The sequence below is a fragment of the Callospermophilus lateralis genome, chromosome 5 (genome assembly GCF_048772815.1).
Source record: "Callospermophilus lateralis isolate mCalLat2 chromosome 5, mCalLat2.hap1, whole genome shotgun sequence".
Lineage (NCBI taxonomy): Eukaryota > Metazoa > Chordata > Mammalia > Rodentia > Sciuridae > Callospermophilus > Callospermophilus lateralis.
In genome coordinates, this window is record NC_135309.1 from 113,816,956 (window position 1) to 113,840,747 (window position 23,792).

The following is a 23,792-nucleotide window of genomic DNA, read 5'->3' on the forward strand; positions in this document are numbered from 1 at the left end:
AGGTGCAATGAGCACAGCCAACTGTTAAGTCCGTGATATTTTAACTAGTTTTATTTCTAAAAGCCTCTCAACAAAATATCCTAGACTCACACCTTCAGCAAGTAAGTTCATTTTCCTGGCTCTTCAGGAAATCAGGACAACTGGGAATGAGGAAGAAAAGGGAGAAAACAAGTCCAATCTAACCATACAATAAATGCTTTGCTTCAGAAATGCTCAATTCGAAGTTGCAGATGCAGCTTGGTGGTAGAGCACTTGCCTACCATGGCCATGTCTAATCTCCAACATGGCCACTCCCCCTAAAAATCAAATCATATATGCACAATTCAAAAGGTAGTAATGAAACTAGGATTGGTATAAGAATGGGTAAGGCCAGGGAAGAAGCAATACGTGAGCTATAGTGCAGAATGGTAGTGACCCAACAGAGGACAGTTCCATAGAAAAGTAATTTCCTTCCAGAATAAGGAAGGACCTAAGAAGAATTTAATATTCCTTTGTGAATGCCAGGGGGATCAGAATGGCCAAAGTTACTCTGCAAAATTTAGACACATTTAAAAATGAAAACCCTTGACCTTCCATCAAATGAATCTGTCAAGAGGATGAATGTTTTCCAGAAAATGGGGAAAAAATTAATTTCTTAAAGTTTAGGTAGCTACTAATTTTGATTGGAATTTTGTAAACATGAGGGACAACGTAATATATTATTATCACATTATTTATCAGGCTAAAACACCATTTTAAAAAACTGCATGTTGTCTAGGAACCAAAAAATGTCTTATATTTATACAAACCAACAAGAAACATACCTAAATAAGCACAATATAACCAAAGCAGGAGCAACTATTCTCAAAGGAAAACAAGTTGATTTCATGAAATAAAGAGATATTTCATTGTTAAAATTTCTAGAAGAAACATGACTTCTTTCCAAAAGAATGATATAATGTATACCCATTTTCTTTTCTTTTCTTTTTTGTCCTGGGGATTGAACCCAGGGGCACTCAACCTCTGAGCCACATCCCCACCCTTTTTTTATATTTTATTTAAAGACAGGGTCTTGCTGAGTAGCTTAGGATCTAATTAAGTTGCTGAGGCTGGCTTTGAACTTGAGATTCTCCTGCCTCAGCCTCCTGAAATGTTGGGACTATATGTGTGCACCACTGCACGTATACCCATTATATATCCATTTTCTTAAGAAGATATATAAAACCATGACACATTAGAGCCCAAATATTTCTTTTTGCACAATTCTACAGTGGATACAATAATGTAGCATCTTCAATTCTCAAGACTATTCAGGATACACATCAGTCAGAGAACAATTCAAGTTTTTAGTGGAAGATCATCTTAGATGGAAAGAAAAGTTCAAAGAAAAATTGGTAAAAGGAAGATGGAAGGAGAAGTCAGGACTCTATAAAGAAACAAACTGGCAGAAACAGGAAGGCTGGGAATGATGATCATTTCTAACATGAGGTTTTTAGCAAAACTTGAATCTTTACTGTTACTTGCCCCCTGCTACTTAGCATCTATGGTTTAAAATGTTAAAAAGAACCAAGGAAGCTGAGGCTGAAGACAGCTCAATGGTAGAGTGTTTGTCTAGCATCCATGAGATCCTGCGTTCAATCCCCAGCACAATAAAAGAATTGATCACAAAGAGCTAAGCTAAGCTTTATAAACTATTCCATTCTTCACATAAAGGCAAATTAATACAGCATGAGATCGAAAAGACGTCTTCTTATAACCCAGTAGGCCATTACTAACAATTATCTATTGAATCTAATAAAAATGCAAGCTTATTTCCATGTTGAAGACTCCATGTTGTCCACCTTAGATATTTTCCTAAATACAAAGCAATCATCTGAGTGGGTGGCTGAAGACTCCTATTCCCCTCATATAAACACCCTTCTTAGTAGGAGACATCTATGTTGGCAGTGGTATTCCAGGGTTCTGATCAAGCCAGAAATCACCACCACTGATAATCCAGGAGCCTCTGAATATTCACGTGTTATTTTGTCTTCCTGACTATCCCAGAAGCATCATTTAAGAAGATACACCATTGTTGCCCAGACTTTCCACCCCTCTTTACCATGCTAACTCATTCCACTTGGTTCACAGCTCCTCTGCACACAGAAGCTTGCCTAACTAAGTTCCACTCAGCTTTTAAAACTCAAGTAGAGTTGAAAAGCTTTTCCAGAGACTGCAGCCCAAGTCATTCCTCTGCTTCCACAGATCCTCCCTGCTGTAAACCATCCAGCATGCTGTTATCTTCCACTGCTTGATTTCTCAGGAGTCTTTTTTTTTTTCAACCAGGTTTATAAGCGCCTCAAAAGCAAGACCATGTGCTACATCTTTTCTATCAAGGTTTTAATACTAGTTGTATAATAGGGACTCCATTAATAGTCAATTAACTGAAAAATGAGCACGGTGGGGAATTCACTGATTTGGAAGCCAACACCAGATTGATGCTTCAGGTGCCAACAAACCAGGAATAAGCATAATTACCAATACTTCCTATGGCAGTAGACACAAAAGTGTGCTTAGAGAGAAACATGCAGGAAAGTTATTGAAATATGTTGCTCTTCCAGAGCCATAACATGCAGGAATTTCCTAAGTCTATGAAGTAAAATAAAAATTTTTCATTTTTCCAAAAACAGGAAATGTTATATTTCAATATCTTTCCTCCTACAAACCACTGTTTAATTACTTTTAGTTCCTTGTTCTGCGTGTCAGCTGAAATTTTACCATGGGGCAAAAGGACAGCAAAAAGGACACGCTGTGCCACCCCAGGAGATTCCAAGCAGTACCTGTCCACCACTGCATCTCCATGGTAGCCATCACTGCTTTGACACCTTTATCTTAATCATCTCCACATACAACAGAAGCCAATGAAATCCCTGTTAGACTGAGCATTTAACTAGGCTCCGCTCCAGGAAACAGCACACTAGGAGCTTTGGAAAATACTGAAATTTAGAATTAAAACCTCTTCAACATTCACTAAAAAAGAACCATCTTCTAAGTACTAACTACTTAACAGGCACTTTTTTTGATGCTGAAGATACAGTCAGAAGTAAGACATCTGAGGCACAAGCGATTTACTACCTATGGACATCTCTTTAGTGCAGCAAGTAAGTGGACTGGCACCTGGAGAGGTACATCACTTAAATGTGTAACAAATGAAAACTAAGCTTTAACACACACACATCCACATATGTAGTATTGCTGTTATAAATTGGATTTGCTTCCTTTTGTAATGGTAAGCAATGAAAAGAGGGCATGCATTGCTAGTCTTTAAATCACACAGAATATGTAAGGGCACCATTTACCACACTGACTTTCTCAAATGCCCTTGACAATAAAATTCCACCTGACTGGTCTGTCCAAGCACACTCTTTCAGGAAGCTGCTCCAGCAGAAGCCCCATCCTTCCCTGGAAGTATAACACACATGTGAGGTAATGAACACTTTCTCATCTTCACAAAACAAAAAGAAGACTAAGCAAGGAGTTTTAAGTGTCTACTCTTGGTGGAATTTCATCATCTAAAGAAAAAAAAATCTCTCCCCAAAATACACAGTTTCTTCATTCATTCATAGACTGAATCACAGTGTCCCTCCTTTGTTGTTTGTTAATTATCCTCTGAACACACGGGCATGTTTAGCTAAGAATGCACACTTTAAGCATCTCTTCATAGAGGCAGTAGTTGGATTATAGCAAGGATTTTATAGTACACTTTTAAGCTGACCTTTGATTTACAGACTCATGTTAAACCAGCTACTCCACAGATGGGCCCAGGTGAGCCCATAATGAGATTTATCTTTGTGGATTAGGCCTGACCTATAATAATCTGCTCAGGGCTCCCTATTGCTATTTCAGCACCGAGTTATGAAAATTCATCCCTTCACTCTAAACAGAACCTAGCTCAGAGGGTAATAACTATGAGATGTATTACTCCTAGAATACAAGCACTCCTGAGACTCTGATTATAATGTCCACAGCTGAAGGCACTATTTCACAATTGAGATTACTACTTTCCAGATGAAAAAAATTCTGAACTGTGGAATAATGCCTTCAGCAACACACACTGTAATCACACTCGTCAGTACCTTTATCCCAAGAGCAATACAGGTTACCAGCAGTTGGTGTGGTAAGCTGATTTAGGGAATGGAAGGCAGACAATATAAGAAGAAGCACAGATAACCTTAATTTCATATTTGTGTTGCCTTATCTGCTGGTTTTAGTGTAGAAGTTCAACTAGCCCCATAACTATATAAACTTCATGAAAGCATAGATTTCAAAAAGTAATTATTCTTCAACAAACAAACAAACCAGAAAAGTTTTTGTGTTGTTTTGTTTTTGAAGAAGACAATATTAAGCTGCACTTTATTGTAAACAGAAATATGTATTTGAACAGCATTCCTAGGAGCAATTTAGCAAAGGCTATGGAGAACTTCAACAACACTTGTATTTTTTGTCCCACTAATCCCATGTAAAAATCTACCCTAATTAAATAATAATTAGAGGTGAACAAGAACTTATTAAACAGTCTGCTCATCACCATTATTTGTGATAGGAAAAACTCAGAAATAACCTAAAGAGAGAAATAGTTTAATAAATTATGACAAACCTATGCATTGGAATATTATGCAGCCTTTAAATTGAGTCATAATGGCCATGGAGAAATGCAAATTTATAGATATATTCTGTAACTTTTGTTAAGCAATTTATCCAAGGGCATTCAACTGTTCCTACATCAATATTTAACAGATACTCTCTTGGAGTCAACTAATTGGACTTCGGAACAGGTTTTTGTTTTTGAGCTATAAGGCTAATGAAGTATTGATATAATATTAAATGACTGCAAATAAAGTCTGTGCCCTAAATAAATGCTGACATTATGTCTCCACATTCTGAATGAATTAAAAAGGAAAAATACACTTTTGCATATGTTTAGTGAATTTTCCCTGACTCCTCATAATGCATTTTTGCAAATGGAAAAGATGAATATTCATCAAGGCTCTTTGAATATATTACAGTTTAAATAGTTTGGTTTTAATATTTATAGTGCATCATGAAATATAATTTTTCCATTAAAAGAAATGGATACGATGTCAAAAGACAGCCACTGAAGAAAAAGAAAATTATACCACTTAACCTAATATTTAAAAGTTTAAAAACTGTATTTCAAAGCACCTTTCCTGTTCAAAACTTTTGTGTTCTCCAAAGATATCTTCCAGTTTGTTCAGTCGGCCAATTTTGAGCAAAGACAAGGGACAAAGGAACAACAAGCCAGTCCCTCATCATGCAAGGAAGTACAGAAAGGTTAAATTCCCACCTCAAATCCAATCAATGGAGGGAAAAGTACATGTTTCCCTCCCCTCTGATAATACCATGTCAGCTAAGCCTAGCTCACAACCTCCAAGAAACATTCTTCCTACCACTCCCAGGGACACTGATGGCTGCACTTCCCGAGTGACAGGCATGGTATAAAGTGCTGTGTGGGTGTCATGACCTTATAACCCCATGAGGCTATGACAACCATGAGCTCCATTTACCAAGGGATAAACTGAAGCTCACATGATTAGCCCTGAGACTAATAAATGGTAGAATCTGGAGTTGATCTCTAGCATCCCATGCTCTTAATTACTCTGCTTCCCTCAGCCTTACTCTCATTTTTTTATTATTTATTTTTTAGGTGTAGTTGGACACAATGCCTTTATTTTATTTATTTATTTTTATGTGGTGCTGAGGATCAAACCCAGGGCCTTGCGCATGTTAGGCGAGCGCTCTACCGCTGAGCTACAACTCCAGCCCTCATTTTCCAACCAAACAATTACAGCTTAATTCCTAAATACAGTTTCCATAGTTAGCTTCTCCCTAGCTTGAACAATAGCTTCTCAGTTAACCATATAATATAAACCAAAAATATCTATCACAGATTAAAAGCAAAAAAAAAAAAAAAAAAAAACAGAACCAGTTCTAGGGCATTGGAAATTACAGAAAAAAAAATATTTATTTATAAGTTCATCAAGTTCAATGAGCATCTACCATGTACCACACACAATTCTAGGTACCATAGAAATAACCGGGAAAATAGAAAAAAAAAATCTCTCTCTTCATGAAACTTATATCAGAGTAGAAAAAAAATATATAGTCGGTCCTTCTTATCCATGAGTTCTGCATCCTTGAATGCAACCAAACACAGAAAAAAAGCATTTGAAAATATTACGGCCATACTACACATGTACAGTCTTTTTCTCTAAACTATATTGAGTAACAAATATTTACCTAGCATTTACATTGCTTTTAGGCACGGTCATTAATGTAGAGATGCTTTAAAGAATGTGAGAGCATTGCATAGGCTATATGCAACTACCACCTGCATTTTATATAAGGGACTTCAGCATACTCCAATTTTAGTATTCAAGCAGTATCCAGGGAAACAGTCCTGCATGGACACTGAGGGACAATTATAAATAAAATAAGCAAATATTGGATACATTTGAAGGTGACATGAAGAAAAATGAGGGAATGGAATGTGCAGCAAGCGATCTTGAGAACAGTTTCAAACACATGGTCAAAGAAGACCTCAGTGAGCTGGAATGTGGATGTGACCTTTCCACAAACGAAATGTATAAGGCACATGATTCAAATCAAACAAAATTGGAGAAAAATAACTGGAAACTAATTTTCACAGACTTTCTGCCATCCATTATTCCAAAGCACAAAAGTGGTGGATATTTCTTATCATGGCCACATATACCATTTCTTAGCTCCAGTCATCAGGGCTTACAACCTTATTTTCCTACCAAGAAATAAGTTATCCCTGGTCCTGCTTTTGCCTCCTAAAATTTCCATCTTTCTTTCCAGAAAGCAGCATCTGTACAAATCCCACTGCTTCTGACGACTGTGACTTCTTTGATAAACTACCCATGTGTGTGGGGAGGGACAGAAAGATGGAGGAAGCAAATGGGAAAATGAGTTTTCCTCTCTTCAGATTAATGTATATGAAGTATACATCTGACACTTCATCAGCACTCCCGGCTGGTGTCCCAGCAGGCGGACACTGGCTGAGCATGTATTCTGCCAGCTACCAGGCTACTTAGGATGAATTGGCAACATGCCATTTATCTGAAATGCCCAATGTGTCTGGAAGAGGGAACACAACTAGATTTAGCATTGCCAAGGAAAACTAGATACTTCAGGCTAGGAATTAATCTCCTCCTTGAGAAGGTAGTTAGCATTACCTTCAAGTTTGCCTATGGCATTTAAATCACTATAGGTCATACATTTACTAAAATTCATATATACCAAACCACAATGCCTTCATTTATATCTTACTAACATATTAATACCTATCAGGTGGAGGGTCTACACTTTTCTGAAATGTTGTTGCAGTAGAACATGGAATTCTGTTATATCAAGAATAATGCTGTCACCCAGACATAAACCATTTTGATCCCTTACTTTTCTAATTCTTTCACACTTGGACATGCATATTGCTCCAACTTTTTCAATGAATTGACAAAATATTTAAGTCAATATGACTATAATCATGATTGCCGAAAAGCAGACTAATGAACTTCCTTAAATGTGGACAAAGATAATCTCTTCACAATTTGGTTTCCATATATATATATATATATATATATATATATATATATATATATATATATATATATATATATATATAATGTTTTTTGAGCAGCTGATGGGGAATTAAATGGGATTTGGCCTATCACATGGTCTTTAAGGTTAATGGTAATTGTAAGATGCACAATGAAGAGTAAACCAGAGAGGTTTTAGATGGATGGTCTCACCAAGACCCCCATTAAGACACACCACCCCTCTCACCTTGAAACTAAAGGAATCTGTCACTTTTCCAGGAATGATTATCCATTTCTTCAATATTATTTACTGAATACCTCCCATGTGCAAGACACTGTACTAAGAGCAGTGGTGAATAGAAAAACAATCAGGTAAGAATTCTGCCCGCAAGGAGCTTGCAGTCTAGCAGGGACATATCAGTCCTACACACAAGGGGCAAAGAGGTATACCATGATAAATGCTAAGGGAATCAGGGAGAAGGTGACTTATAGCTCTAAGATGGAGCTACTGGGTAGGAACAGTGGCCAGGAGGACTGGATCAGTCAGTAGGGCATATTCTACTGTTCAATGTACCTCCACAAACTTCAGCTTCCTTGTAAGACAAGGTGAAGAGAGGGAGAAGAAAAACAAAAGAGTTCTAAAATATATCAATTTCCACCTCTTCAGCATCATTTTCTAGCAAATCTGTTAGTTGTAATCTGCAGACATAATTTAGACATACTTCAATTCAAACATGGTAGAAATGTGAAGCAGATAAAACTTTATGTCCTTTCAGACATGTGGTCCTAACAGCTCAAAAGTCCATTAGTTTGTACCTGAGTGACATATATTTAAACATCATGGTGACACACTGAAACATCACACCAGAAGACAAGGAAATCAAGATGGTGCTCAGCTGGGAGCTCCCCTCTGACTGCTGCTGGCCTTATACAATAGTAGGTTGGGAGGGAAAGAGTTTTCCAATAGACTACAATTAGGAATTAAAGAATCCTCTGAAGGGAAAGATATGAGGAGGGTTAAATGTTCAATCTTCACTATCTATCAGTAAATGCCAATTATATTCTGACTTCTGTGCCTAGATTTATTAATAACATGATAATAACAGACATATTAATATTCCTAGCATTTGGACTTGTTACATGCCAGTTAACTATTTAAAAGTTGTTCTATGTGATATTTCAGCATTTTCTCCAGTTCAACAAAAGCAAACACTATAAACATAAAACTTGCAGTTGTAACTGCTAATAATTTAAGACATTCTTTGATAACAAAGTCATCTGACAATGCTCTTTTATGCTTCCTAATAATCGTTCATATTTTTGTATCCTATTCCCAAATATCTTAGGATGCCTGACATGCATTTTAACAATGATTAAATCAGTTTCTGTATCTGGGTATGTGACAAATACTCTCAGGCACTAAGATACAATACTTGGTGACAGTGCTGTTTTAATCAGAATGATTTACTTGGCAATAAGCCTAAAAGATAACTATTTGTGTTAAAAGATAACTATTTGTGTTAAGCATAGTGTTGTAGTGGCTGAAAAACACATCTGTCAAAAAAGACAAATCATGACTTATAAGGTATTTTCCTACTAAATTCTTACAGTCAAGTAAGCTTTTAACAAAATTCCCTAAGGAGGAAAAAGTCACTTTGGTCAGGGGGAGAGGATAGTGGAAAATGCTTATCTACTTCGCTTTAACTGTATCTTTAAAAATAAGCCCAAGGATTGGGAATGTAGCTCAATGGTATAGTACTTGCCAAGTCCTGGCTTCAGTCCCCAGTACCATGGGGAAAGAAAAAAGTCTCATCAGGAAAAAGATGACTTTTGGCTTAAGGATAATTGATAATTTTGAAGTCACAAAATATCCTAAAAGAAATATTTCTCTGGAGATAATTATTCCATAATTCAGAATATTAATTATTCTGAGAGTAGAATCAGAGAATTTCAGAGTTGAAAGGGACTTAATAGACTGTTTAATACATCTTTTCATCTTGCAGTTACAGAAGAGGTGATAAAATTTGAGAAACTAGGGACTGAAACTGTGGCTCAGTGGCAGAGCGCTTGCCTAGCATGTGTGAGGCACTGGGTTCAATCCTCAGCACCTCATAAAAATCAAGTAAAGGTATTGTATCCATCTACAACTAAAAAAAAAATTTCTTTAAAAAATTTGAGAAACTAAGTGACTTGCCTTCATTTATACAATTACTTAATAGAAGAAGCAGCACTAGAGGCTGGACCTAAATCAAATCTCAGAGCTGGGTATAATGGCACACATCTATAATCCCAGCAGCTCCCAATTCTCCTGCAGAGGCAGGAGAACTGCAAATTCAAAGTCAGCCTCAGCAATATAGTGAGGCCCTAAGCAATTTATCAAGACCCTGTCTTAAAATTAAAAATAAAAAGGGGCTGGGCATGTGGCTCAGTGGTTAAGCATCCCTGAGTTTAATCCCTGGTACCAAAAAAAAAGAAAAAACACCTAAGTCAAACCTCAGTATATTATTGTAAGATTATCAAATATCCATTATAATTTAATATCAATAAATAAAATATATATCATTTATAATAATACATATTATTACATATTTTATTATAAAATACATATTCTTTATAATAATAAAAATCAGTAAAAGATGTTTAAAAATCTATTTCCATGCCATACAACTCTACCACCAATGTAAAAACTAACTTACTTGTACATTTTTCTAAGCTGAGAAGAAGCTTCAGGTAGAGAAGGATGCCCACTAAACACAGCAACAAAAAATCTAATATATGTTTAAAAATGAAGGTCTATACTTGGAGAAGAAAAGGCAAGTGCAAGTTCATGTTGCTAACAAATATTCATTCCATGTGCCAACTGGTAAATATGAAGAGTCCTGGTATGGGAAAAGCGAACTCCTCCCCTCTGTCCCCATGCTGAGACTGGAATATAAGTTAAGCAAGTACTTTACCGCTGAGCTACACTCCTAGCCCACACCATTTTAAATCATCCTAGAAAAGAATGATCCTAGCAAGAATCACTAACAGATGGTAAATGTAGGGGAAATATATTATGAGAAGCATGTTTGCATGCCTTGAAAGTATCTCCCCACAGATTGCTTATAGATTATGAGGGAGAAAAGACATAACTACAGTGGAAAAATTGGGCAACACCTTGACTGAATGATCAAAATTAACTTCATAGTGAGGGGCAGATGGACATTATGCCCTGAGGACACATCACCAATGCCTGATTCTGGTCTGAAATGCTAAAACCTGAATCTCGCCATGGGAAACAACAGAGAAATGTAATATAAGGAATGTTCCATTAAAAAAAAAATTCTACAAAAGTGTCTGTGTCAGAAAAGACAAAGGGGCTGGGGTTGTAGCTCAGTGGTAGAGCACTTTCTTAGCATGTGTGAGGCACTGGATTCAATCCTCAGCTCCACATACAAATAAATAAATAAAAGAGGTTAAAAAAAAAGAAAAGAAAGAAAAGAAAAAAGAAATGCTTTCAACAACTTAAAAAAAAAAAAAAGAAAGGCAAGACAAAGTATATGGAAAACATCCCAGATTAAAGAACACTAAAGAGCTAGGCAATTAAATACAACACATAACCACAAGTTGGATCCTACACTAGAGGAGGAAAAATGTTATAATGGACATGATTGAGTGCATTGATTAAATTGAAATAAAGATGACAGAGTAGATAATAGGATTGTGTTGGCCACAAATTTACTCAAGTTGATAACTGAGATAATAAACAGCTGTAATATAGATAACCAAAAATAAATTTCAAAAGTATATGAATGTGCATATACATATGTATACACACATACATACAGATATGTATTTATATACACAGAGAAAACACTTCACAGAGCAAATCAAGATGTTATTTAATTGAATCTAGATTTAGAATAAACTGGAGCTCTGTGTTTTTATCTTATCCTTATAATTTTTCTCTAAGTTTGAAATCAAAAATTTTTCAAGATATAAAAAGCCTACAAACATTTCCATTTCTTTGGGAGTACAGGTGGTAAAGGGTCACAAGTGGAAATACTCCACATGTGGAGGGGTGGCCGTAAAAATCAGCACACTGAAAGCAAGGTATTTCACATTGCCACATCTGTACATAGTGCTACATGAGTGTAAGTTTGTACCAAATTAAACTCAACAAACCTAAGTACACCAGGCAGGAGATGGGTTGGACCACCTGGACCCACCAATGTGAACACTCACCAGACTGGCAGTGAGCGAGGGCGCCGACTGGCCCAGGGCCTGGCTGCGCATGCGCACGAGGTTGGACGTCTCTGCTGAGGCTGGCCACGCCTGGCCAGCCACTGCATTTGGAAGGAGGTATCGTCCTGTTGGGGTTTAAAAAAAAAAAAAAAAAAAAGATAATATAAGTCACAGGCAGACCGCAATAGTTCTGTGACAGAGTTGGGTGTCTTCCTAGCCCTCTTCTCTATTATTTCTGCCATAGTGGGTTAGATTATGTTGTTAACAATCAGAGAAAAACTGCTTCAAGTCAAGAGATGGCGTGTGTGTTTTGACCCTGACTTTCCACAGAGACCCAAGCAAATCTCTTGATCTCCTGCACAAGTAGCTTCATCAGGGTAGGATGAAGTGGTTTTTCCCATCTGCATATTCCATTGGAATGTGTTGAGAATACACATTAATACAAAAAGTGTTCCCTGCATCATGGAAATAAATGCATGCGTTTATAAATGTTATTTGAAAAACTCTAATGCAGAAAGAGTAGTGATCTAGGAATCAACTGAAAAAGAGTCTACACAGTGCAGATCATGACCGACAAAAGGAAGGGATGGAATTCTTTCAAGGTGAAGTGGGGCTGATGCCCCTTTTCTCAGCTTCTCTCTCTGAAGCACTGGTGACCATCCAACCATGTCTGCAGCATACATAATGGTACCCATTTGCATAAATCAGGACATCAATGTCAGTCTAGGTTCACTGAGCAATTTCCATCAACCTTGAACTCTAATATACACAGTGTATGCTTTTAAAAGTCAAATAGCTGAACCAATTCACATTGTTACTTCCTTGGTACACGAATTAGACAAGCATTGATATATATATATATATATATATATATATATATATATATATATATGAAATGAGGTTTTTGACTTCAGAAAAGTTAGGGTGGCCATGATCATTCACATAGTAATGAAGCTCAGTATAAACAGTCCCTGTCTGATTTTTATTTGCTTTGCTCCAATATTAGCACATGACTTGGCCACCACTTATTGAATGATGACAGGGTGAGTGAGCATTTTCTTCCCAGAAAACACAGGGACAATGAAAAGATGGACTCTCGTTGGAGGGCCAGATTTGTGAGGACTCCAGATTTATTTCAGTAGCATCTGTTCCTTCTTTTTCCCTTATGTATGCACCCAACAAGCACATCCCACTGGTCAATAACTATTATAATCTATTAACTATCAACAATATCAAAACACAGGAAAGTGGAGCATCTCCCATCCATTGCCCAGTTAAGTGATCTAATGATTTATTTAACCCACGTGCTTTCAGAAATTTATATTTTAAATACAAAAGGAAAATGACATCTTATTTTGCCAAAATTGATCTTTCATTCTCTTATTACACAGTAAAATCACAGGCTCTAGATAAACACTAGAACTGCTTTTGAGATTTTTCCCTATAGCTGAACAACATTGGGGGAGGAAGTTAACCTCTCTTGGCCTTGTTTTTTTTTTTTTTTCACTCTAAAATGGAGATGATAGAATCAACTACATAGAATTGTTTAAAGGATTGTGTGAGTAAAACACTGGTAGATGTTAGCTATTTAGCTGTAACAATAGTCAAGATGAAAAGCATCTATTCTGATTAGGCTATGTTTCTTTTCATTCAAAAGTAGACAATGTTGCAAACAGAGAAAAGAGATATGATAAATGGTGGTATAAAGGTATATTAAGAATTGTATGCAAAAAATAAGAGAGCTCATGTATAATGGCATAATTTGATGTGAACATACTTTATATACAGAGTTACAAAAAAATTGTGCTGTGAATGGATAATTATGAATATAATGCACTCCACTATTGTCATGCATATAAGAAATAAATAAAAAGAAAGAAGAAAAAAGGCAAATAAAATACTTTAAAAAAAAGTAGAAAATGTACAAATATTAAAAAAAAAGTCACCTAGAATCACACCAATAAAAATGACTCTGGACATGTCCATGATTTTCCTTCAGACTTTCTTTCTACAACCTACATTTTCTTACAAAAATAGTATCACATTGATTTTTATCACCTGCTCCCTGCCATCCACGCATAAGAGATTATGACCTTTTCCAAGCAAATAAACACAGCAACTGTCAATTAATTGGAACATGAACACTGTCATTGAAAACTCAAATATAATTAATTACCCTCTGTGATTCTGATCACGGTCTCAAAGACATTCAGACATACTTTGTTGAAGGGAATTTAAAATATAAAATCCAGAATTTTTATTTTTCCCTAGCCTTATTTTGAAATGTGAACTAAAAACTGGACTAAGAGGGTTTTGAGAAAATTTTCCTCTTTAGGCTTCAAAGCAGGACACTTAGGGCAGCAAAACCAGACTGAATTTAGGAAAGCAGAATTAGTATGACTTGAACAAATGGTTTCTTTAATAATTCTATCTGAAAGACCTCACTTGTTAAAAATATATCAACCTATTCAGTAATCTGAATGCATAGATTTGGGGGGAGGGAGGTCCCTCCTGGGTCTCTTCCTATGTCTTTGATCTTATATTTCTTTTGTTTGTGTTTTGGAGAGAGACATGAAAGGGTACAGAAGCTACGTGATGTCAACATTTAAATGACAGAGAATCCTCGCTGGCCTTACATTCATTCTGCCCCATATACTTTCTTTTTAAGAAAACTAATGGTAGGTGCAAAAACATCTGGAGAATCTAGTATAATTAGAGAAAAATTTAAAGGGCAAATATTTTATTTCATGGAAAAGGTATACAAATTAGTCTCTCTCTCTTTTTTTTTTTTTTCCTTTTAGCAGTACCTAAAGAAATTTAACAAATATTAAGCTTTGATGAAACTGGCTAGTAGCTATATGCAGTTATATTGATTCCCTATTTTTTACTGTATATGATATTTTACAATATTACTTTTAATAGTTCTTATCAAAAAATGTGTTCTATACTCTCACATGTTAAACTATCCAGGAGCACTGGCAGTCCCTAAAGCCCAAGTGATGATGGGGACACTCTAAGGGTCCTAGTTGGCAAAGCAAGAAGTCAACGGAGAGGTCTAAGACAGGTCACAGACCTGTGGGAAAGACAGGTAGTGGGAAAGAAGGAACCATGCAGAACCTCTTCATCACCAAGACCAGCTCCTGGATAATCCTCAGTGCATAACAGTCATGTGTTAAGACCCTGAGTGACTGAGACCAGGCATAGCCCAGCAGGATGTAAACCTCTGGACAGAATCCAGAACCAGCACCCTGAGCACAATGAAGGGACCCAGGCCCAGACCCCTTCTCTCTGTATACTTTGAGTCACATTTTGAATACTTCCATTTTGTTAAATCTCACAGGTTGTTTCAAGGTAAGTCAGCACACTGGAACCAAACTGGTAAACCCGTAACAAGATTTGCATGCTATCTTGTCCTTCTCTGGAATTACTGTTGAATTTAACATTATCATGTATGTCTTACTTGTTGCTAGCTCATGTGTAAATCCAATCTTGGTAATTAACAAAAGGAATGCCTTCAATTCCTTTGTTAGCTTAACAGAGCCTAACCTAAAAGATGACACTTTGACATTCAAAAACAGTTCTAGCCTTAACCACAGGACAGAAAGGCCCTTGCCAGTAACAGTAAAAATTAATTGCTCTAGTTTTACACGACTTTAGAGTCAGACTGCTGATTTCCAATTCTGTACCACACAGATAATTCCATTACTATGTCCCAAACTTCTCCAAGCCTTAGGTTCTTCAGCTGTAAAACTTGCGCAAAACAACATGCCTGTTGGAAAGTCTAAGATAGAAAATATATTCAAAAATTAATGCAATCAAAGAAACTTTAAAAATAAAAAATGCAAAGAACTACCCAACATACATGGAATTACAAAGAAAGGAAGAAATAAAGTCCGGATAAGACAGTGCAAAAAAATAAAAAATAAACTAGGAAGCATTTATATACATATACAATGAAATGTTTATAGACCTATAATGGATAAAATTTTAGATACTATTGTTTGTACATAGATTTTTGTCCCAAGCAATCTTATGAATGTTACAAATTGGAGGGTCTGTTAATACATCACATGGGACATTTCATTCCTGCCTGGACCCCCATTAGTGTTAATAGAAAAAAAAGGACAACAGATGGATTTAAGGCAGTCATTAGAAGGCACTAACATACTGCCATAGTTGGTAGTGATTGCATCAAACTTTATATAAATTCACTTTCTGATGACTACCAAGAGCCTCTAGAAAGTGTGTTGCTGCTATATTCATGCATCATTTGCTGCCTACAATTTAAGAAAATTAGCATCTGTCAATGGCATTATTCAGCTGCACAGGGCGGAAATTAATGGATAATACCATTTCCAATTTGTCGTATGAGAGGTGAGCTTGCCTAGCAATCTGGTTGCTCTGTTTTAATACCGAATTGAGCTGCTTGTTCCAAATGGAACTTTGATCAGCTCCGTGCTCTTTAGAAACACGTTTCTAAAATCCTGCCATGCTCATTAACATATATTAAATATTTTCTACATAGTACTATAACTAGAAATTTAGGGGCAATAAAGAGAATCTGTTTTAAACCTAGAATCAGTCAACCAGACTAATGTAAGAAACTATAAGATTTCAAACATAGAGATATAGGTTGTTAGAACTTTTTAAACTGATTATTGTGACTTCACAGAATGAGAGTGGGAAATCTTGCAGCTTGCTTTGGTTATATAGTAAGAATAAATTATTCAGTCTAAACGCAGATTGTGCCTTGGTTCTATCTAGGTCATATAGCACCTCTCCTTGAATGCGCTTTCCTTTATTTCCATCCTGAATTCCAAGAAAACTAGAAGCAGGAACTTCATAAATGCAAGCTTTCAGATGAGATACATGCTTTCAAAGCACTCCAAAGGTACAACTGTCCCTAGGAAATAGGAAAACACCAAGTCAGCAATAACTTTCACAGAATGGCCATATAAAGAATTAAATATAGCCGCTGGAGATCTACTTTATCATTGGGGAATAATGGCACCTGACTAGATTCGAAAGCTTCCATTAAAAAAGCTCTGTGTCACCTGAAGTGCACAGATTGAGTAATCAGCCCGCCATCTTACATTTGGGGTTATTTCTCTTAGACTACAAGCAGGACATCAAAGAGAAAATAAAACCAAATAACTATATATAAAAAAAAGAATTGTTTTGATATGACTTTTTGTGATCGGTTATACATAAGAACTCTGAAATGCTTTGTTCACTCCTCTAAGATACCAACCAGGAAAAGAGGGAAACTAAGGTAGCAATGCATTGCTCCCAGGGGTTTGGGAAGGTAAGGGAGCCATATAAGGATGTTAGAGAGAATGAGAGTAGCATTACAGAGGCTAAAGGGCTAGAAACAAAAAGAGCAATGGTAAGCTGCCACTGCATTGGTGCCATGAGCAGGCAAATGGGGCCACATGCTCTGTTGGAAGACCTTATTCTCTCAGCCTATATCTTTATAGATTTACAGGTTTTGGCTAGAAGCCCACTGCTTCTGCGGGATCTACTGCTCAACTCTCATAGCAGCTCTCAGAAAGTTCACCCTCCATTACACTGGAAAGAAAAAGTGAAAGCTGGCTTCAAAAAGATATTTGTATACCCATGTTCATAGTGGTACTATTCACAATAGACAAAAGGTACTAATAATCCAAATGTCCATTGGTGAATAAATGGGTCAACAAAACATGGTGTATACCTACATAGTACATAAAAACATACACACACACACACACACACACAATCCTTAGTGGTATAGCCAAAACCACTATGCCATATAGAGGAAATAATAATAGGATCCTTTTTTGTCAAAAGGAGGTCTCTACATTAATCTACATAGACACCCACTATTGCAAATTACACTTAATAACTTAAGTCCTTCAAATCATTTGCAAGTCAGGGGAACTGAATTTTTAAAGAACCCTCCAAACTTTAGAAATAAAGAAAGGATAAAGACCACGATAAGTCAGTGGCTGAATCTGGGCAGAACCCATGACTCAGCAGCCAGTGCCCTAAGGTGTACTCCATCATCGTCCAGAGACTCTTCTTTTATGCCCCATTGCTCACTCCTAAACATTTGTTCCTGGTCGTCATGACTCTAGTCCTCGCAGGCAATTATAGCCTCCTTTATTCATCTTCAGTGGTGCTAGTACAACACAGGGACATGGTTCCTTTCATCTTCCTGCTCACATGGGTGACTGCCTTCCAATTTCTTGTCCCCACTGTGAAAGAATGCCTGTACCTAGACAACATCAGCAGTGCTGCTAAATCATTCTTCTTAATGGCATAAATAAATATAATTTGAGAAACCAACAGACCTGTGACCAGAGAGTGCTGAAGTTCACTGACTCCTATATTGAGCTGCTGTTCTAGCCTTTAAAAAGAGTGCAGTGTGTTTTCTCATGCAAGAAGTCCAAAGCAGGGTCTTGACCCTGAGTCCTTAAAGGCAGCACTACACACTGATCAGTGATCTCCAGTTGACAAAGCAACTAGAAGCTGAGCAAGAAAGCATGCATGTCTTGGGAGGTTGATATCAGAGCAAGGATTGCCAATGGGGCATCAAAGTCTCCATCAAATTACCTATTTTGCTATCAGATTCAAATCCAGAGATACCCAGTCCACTTTTTAGAATATTATCACCACCATTCTACATTTAACATAGAATGAATGTCAAAGCAACATAACTAACTACAAGAGCCTGACAACAAAGCTAGAGGCATGCTTTGAAATGAAGCTTGGAGTAAGGGAAGCAGGCATCAGAAGTTAACAGCTTCTCTTGGGCAAGCCCAGACAGACTGGGTACATGACAAATGTTTTAAGGAGTCACTGAAGCCCCAGTCCATGCTGTGAGAGAGCTGGGAACTTTTAAAAAATAACAGAACACACATGTCTACAATACAGAAATCAGAGCCTTTAGACAAACCATGAGGCTATGGAGCAGAATCTCAAGCTGCTGCTGCCACTGCCACTGTCAATCATAGCTGTGGTTTTAAATCAAAAATAACTTCTGGTGTGGGCAATATGGCAAGGTGATTCAAGACTGCAGGGGTTCCTTTACCCTCGATCCCAAATAGCCACCCTGATACCCTCGCCATTTTATGATAAAAGGACAAAAATGCCAACCCAGTGTATTTCTAAATGGAAACAATTCAAAGTCATACAGAGATATTTGGCCTTTCTTTTTTCCTTACTTTCCCTTAATTTTTCTTAATGTGGTATTTCTTCTCATTTGCCATGATCGACTCTCAAATTCTAGTTAGGACAGATATTAGGATCAAATCACTTAATACATGTTGATAGAGCTTGGTCAGCTGAAATGCTTCCTTTTATTTTTTTCTTTTATTAAGTATATGTATTTTTCCGTATTTTTAATTAGTGCATTGTAAATGTACATAATGGTGAGATTCATTGACATATTCATATACGCACACAATATAACAACATAATTTGGCCAATATCATTCTCATGATCTCCCCTTTCCCTCCCCATCTCCTTTGCTCTGGTCCCTTTCCTCTACTCTATTGATAACCCTTTCATTTTCCTTAGATTCCCCTCCCCACAGCAGCCGTAACACTTGTGTTATGACACTCCCTTTTCAGTGTACCAACACCCAGAAAATTCTCCCATTCTGCTTCTGCAATGATACCCAGCCCTGATCACCTATTTCCCATTGCAATTAGACCACCAAGGCAGTCTCCCGTCATGTGGTGGTTTTTTGGATTAAAAAAATTTTATTGAAAAAATAATGATTTGACCCAAAACACCAGTTACATAGACCAAAGGCAAATGTGACAATGTGAAATTGATTTTTAAAGAAGTATTAAATAGAGCCTACTCTAATGAGAACATGGTAACAAGAATCTGACACCAAACAGTGTTGCTTGGAATAAATGTCTGCCTGAGCAAGGGTACCCGAGGAGCTGGGTGGTGGCGGTGTCTAAGCGATGCTGGGCAGGGGTCAGAGTTAACATCTGCAATCTGGCCTCCCTCCATTCGTGTATTGAAATATAATTCAGTAGAATGAATTGCTAGACATGTCTAAACCCCCTGGGAAATGACAGATATTGATGAATGCTGCTGGCAAGATATATGGAAGGAAAAGGCAAATAAATAGAACCATTTTTTCTCAGAGTCATTTTGTGGCTATGTGGAGCAGCTGTTAAAGTACTTGTCAGTCCCCCTTCTCTCTTCCTCCTCCCTCCTTCTCCCTCTTCATACCTGCTTCCTTCACCTCTGTCTGAAACCTCTCCCAAGGACCAGGACCTTGACCAGTTCAAAATAATCATCAAATGAGGAGGAGTTGGTGCTTCCCCTTCCCTGGCACACTTTGGTTTCTCAACCCAGTTAATGCCTTCCTTTGCCAAAATTTCAGTCCATCTAAATGTGTTAGATGCCCCCTCCAGATCCTGGAAATAGCCTCAATTTCTAAACTCATGAAATCAAACTGTTGATTTTGAGTCTAACACCATTTGACCCCAGTCACAAAGTTCATATTTCAAATTAAATATCACTGTAGCTTGTGACCATGGCTTCTTAAACTCCTAAGCCTCAGTTTCTCATAACCATTCTGTCAAATGGAAATGATGGCAATCCCAGGAAGCAATCATGAGAACTAATTTTTAGAATGTCAGTAAGGAGACGGTTGTACCCTAAGGCAAATAGAAGAGTGCAATAAACAATGACTTCTTATCTCCTCCACTTTCCATTGCTAAATATCTCTTCCTAGCAAAAGTCTTCTACTTGGTGTCATCTCCATACTGGATCAAATTCTGTCCAGCACCAGACATTTTGGGAATAACTGGTTCTCATTCCATTCACCAGGTAGACTCAGGTGCACAGAGTCGGAAAGCAGCTAGACAACCTGATTCACCATTCATTAGCTAGAACCATGGATAACTTGCATTCCTTCTCTGAGATTCCCTTTCCTTACCTCTAGATGATAGTAGGTACCACATGTAGAAAGTGACAAGCACACTACTGAACACAGTTTGCACTCAGGGGATGTTCTAACTCCCTTTCAGGATGCTTTATGCATTTTACCATTGGCACTGAAGCCACAAGCAGGGATGCTACTGGCCTTACCTCCCACCACCACAATACCTGCTTCTCCACGTAGGTGCATATGTACAAGTGCCACATGTTGCTGGACACAATATGCTCCACTACACTGTAAACTCTGTATGTACTAGAATGGGATCCCATCTGTCCCTAAAGCCCCTCATCATACCTAGTACAATACCCCATACCTGGAACGGAATGGACTGTTACAGAATCACATACTTAATACTCCTTTCTATCTCTCATATACAGTTCTCCCAAGGACTATATTTTTCCATACTTTTCCACACTGCCTAGAAGAGTACTCAATTTTTGTCCATTTGTTTCATAATAATAACAATGAAAAAGACTCACAGGCCTCAAACTTGATATGGAGGAGATCATATCACTGCTCTTGGTTTTGATTTTTCTCTTCTAAAACCCATTTCCAACTCAAGAGTCTGCCACCTCCACAAAATGATGCATATTTTCAATGTAAGCTGATTAACTTATTATAATAGAGAAGAATTTGTACTTAGTCTCTTATTTTTTTGGCGACATTATGAAACTTGCTCAATAATACTTCTTTGCACCCACAGATGCTTTAATTGATGCATCCAAATGTCACTAGCTGTCCTGTGATGCTAAACATTTTTGACAACTGCCCTACATCTAAACAGTTATAAAGGAAGCCAAGGAGGAGTTGAGGACCAGAAGCTTTACAAGAGAAACAAAAAGAACAAAAGTACCCTTAGAGGGGATTAAAAAAACAAAAACAAAAAACCTCCACATTGCCATATAAGCAGAAATATCCAGCCTAGCCCAAATTTCCTAACAGGTTCTCTATTTTTATAAGGAATTTTCTATATACAGCTTAGTTCACAAAATCATGTTTCCATGTATAGTTCTTTGGAATAGCTTCCGGTACCATGCTGGATGTATTCCAAAAAGATTTCAAATTCTTTCTCCTCAAAGACAATGTCTATGTTTGCTCCCTAAAGAATATAATATTTTAGTTTTAAGAAATGCTTGTTAGCCAGGCATGGTGGCACATGCCTGTAATCCCAGTGGCTGGAGAGGCTGAGGCAGGAGGATATCAAGTTCAAAGCTAATCTCAGCAACTTAGTGAAGCCCTACGAAACATAGTGAGACCCTGTCTCAAAATAAAAAATAATAGATGTTGGGGTGTTGCAAAGTGGTTAAGTACCCCTGGTTTTAATCCTGGTACCAAAAAAAAAATGCTTGTTAATAGTCTGCTGTCATATATAAATAAAAAAATTTTTAAAAAGAAGCTAGAACTCTAGAATAGGACCATTAAAACACTCATTCAAAACAGCACTTCTCAGAAGGTTGAGACATGAGGATTTGAGTTCAAAGCCAGCCTTAGCAAAAGCCGGGCACTAAGCAACTCAGTGAGACCCTGTCTCTAATAAAATACAAAATAGGGCTGGAGATGAAACTCAGTGGTTGAATGCCCCTGAGTTCAATACCTGGTAAAAAAAAAAAAATCAAACAAACAAAAAACCCACTTAATAGATCTCCAACTCCTCCAAATGGCAAGCAATTCAAGATCCCTGTGTGTCTGGAGTGAGAGGTCTCAGCAATTGTATAACCTGCCCTCCCACTTCATTTATTAGGAAGGTTAGTTCATGCCCACACTATCTGGCAAGAGGATCTGGGCAATATTGTTATCCAAGCAATGATTCCCCCATCCTGAATTAAATCCTAACAATTACCAAACATAACAATGCTCTTGTCTTTAAAGAGAGACGAATCAAAGCCAAGATTATTGTCATGATTGCCTCAGTACTGCCTGAAAATGAATCGCAGGTATAGAGTTGGAATTCAGTCTTTTCATTTCTGGTCTATTACTTAGCCACTTACTACTTCTGAAAGCTCAAATGACATTAAGTAGCTATGAATTCCAAAGTCATTGCCTCATATTTTACAGTCACGAGTTTTGCCAGGATCTCAACATTCCTTTTTAGAGAATTCAGCTATGCTTATGGGCAAAATCAGTGGGCTGAGGCAGGGGAAGACAGCCATGTGGTCATCCCAATCACCCTGCAAATGGTTATCTCTCAAGTTCTGAAGCCTGATCATTTTCTTTTAGCCATTCCTTTACATGCATTTAATTTCCATTATTTGTATCCACAGAGAGCAAGGTGACGATCTTGAAGGCATCCTAATGGAGCATAGGTACACAGACCTTCACACGTCATAGAGATTAGATCTGCTTGGGGTCATCCACAAAGATGGCCCAGACTTCAACATAACTTAAGTAGCTAGAGAGGAAAAATACAACATGAAAAGAATGTTGCATTATAATGCCTGTAACCTCTGGCCATTCATGCCATGCAGGGACCTATGAGGCAACATGTCAAATAATGCCTGGATACAGAACCATTCCAGTATTTACTAATGGGATAGCCCAATTTAATGAATACATATACAAATGCCTTGACAAAATTTGAATTCAAATGCATTTAAATATGTATGCTCTAAATGCTGCATTGGACATACCATATACTAAAGATTATTTCTTTATCTGAATTTATTTGAAATTTAATTGAGCATCTCATGTTATCTGCACTCTATTTACTGAGCTCTTAGTATTTGTAATGTGTAGAACTTTGCCACCAGCTAGCGAGACAGAGCAAAGCAAAACAAAACCTGTGCACTGAGATTACTGAGCCGCCAAAGCAAAGTCAGAAACAGTGGGATACACTGTTCTTACTATTTAACAAAAAGAAGAATTGAAGTTTATTGGATCAATCTAAACCATTTTTCCTTGTTTCTGACACCAGAAAGATTTGTTTCAGAGACTAATAAAAAGTCAGTGACATACACAATTTTTACTGCCTTTTAGAGTAACTTAGGACAAAAAAAAAAAAATCAGTACTTCCCACATTGTAGGATGCTAAA

At 37.2% G+C, this 23,792-nt stretch overlaps 1 protein-coding gene across 3 annotated transcripts in view; it reads right to left on the reverse strand.

Annotated features, from left to right (window-relative positions):
* The window catches only part of Mast4 (microtubule associated serine/threonine kinase family member 4), a 552,573-nt gene that overhangs the window by 360,254 nt on the left and 168,527 nt on the right, over positions 1-23,792 (reverse strand). For all 3 annotated transcript variants that reach the window (XM_076857186.2, XM_076857189.2, XM_076857185.2), the window contains exon 3: positions 11,820-11,944. In XM_076857186.2, coding sequence (XP_076713301.2) covers positions 11,820-11,944 — 125 coding nt within the window. The remainder of the gene's footprint in view (positions 1-11,819; positions 11,945-23,792) is intronic.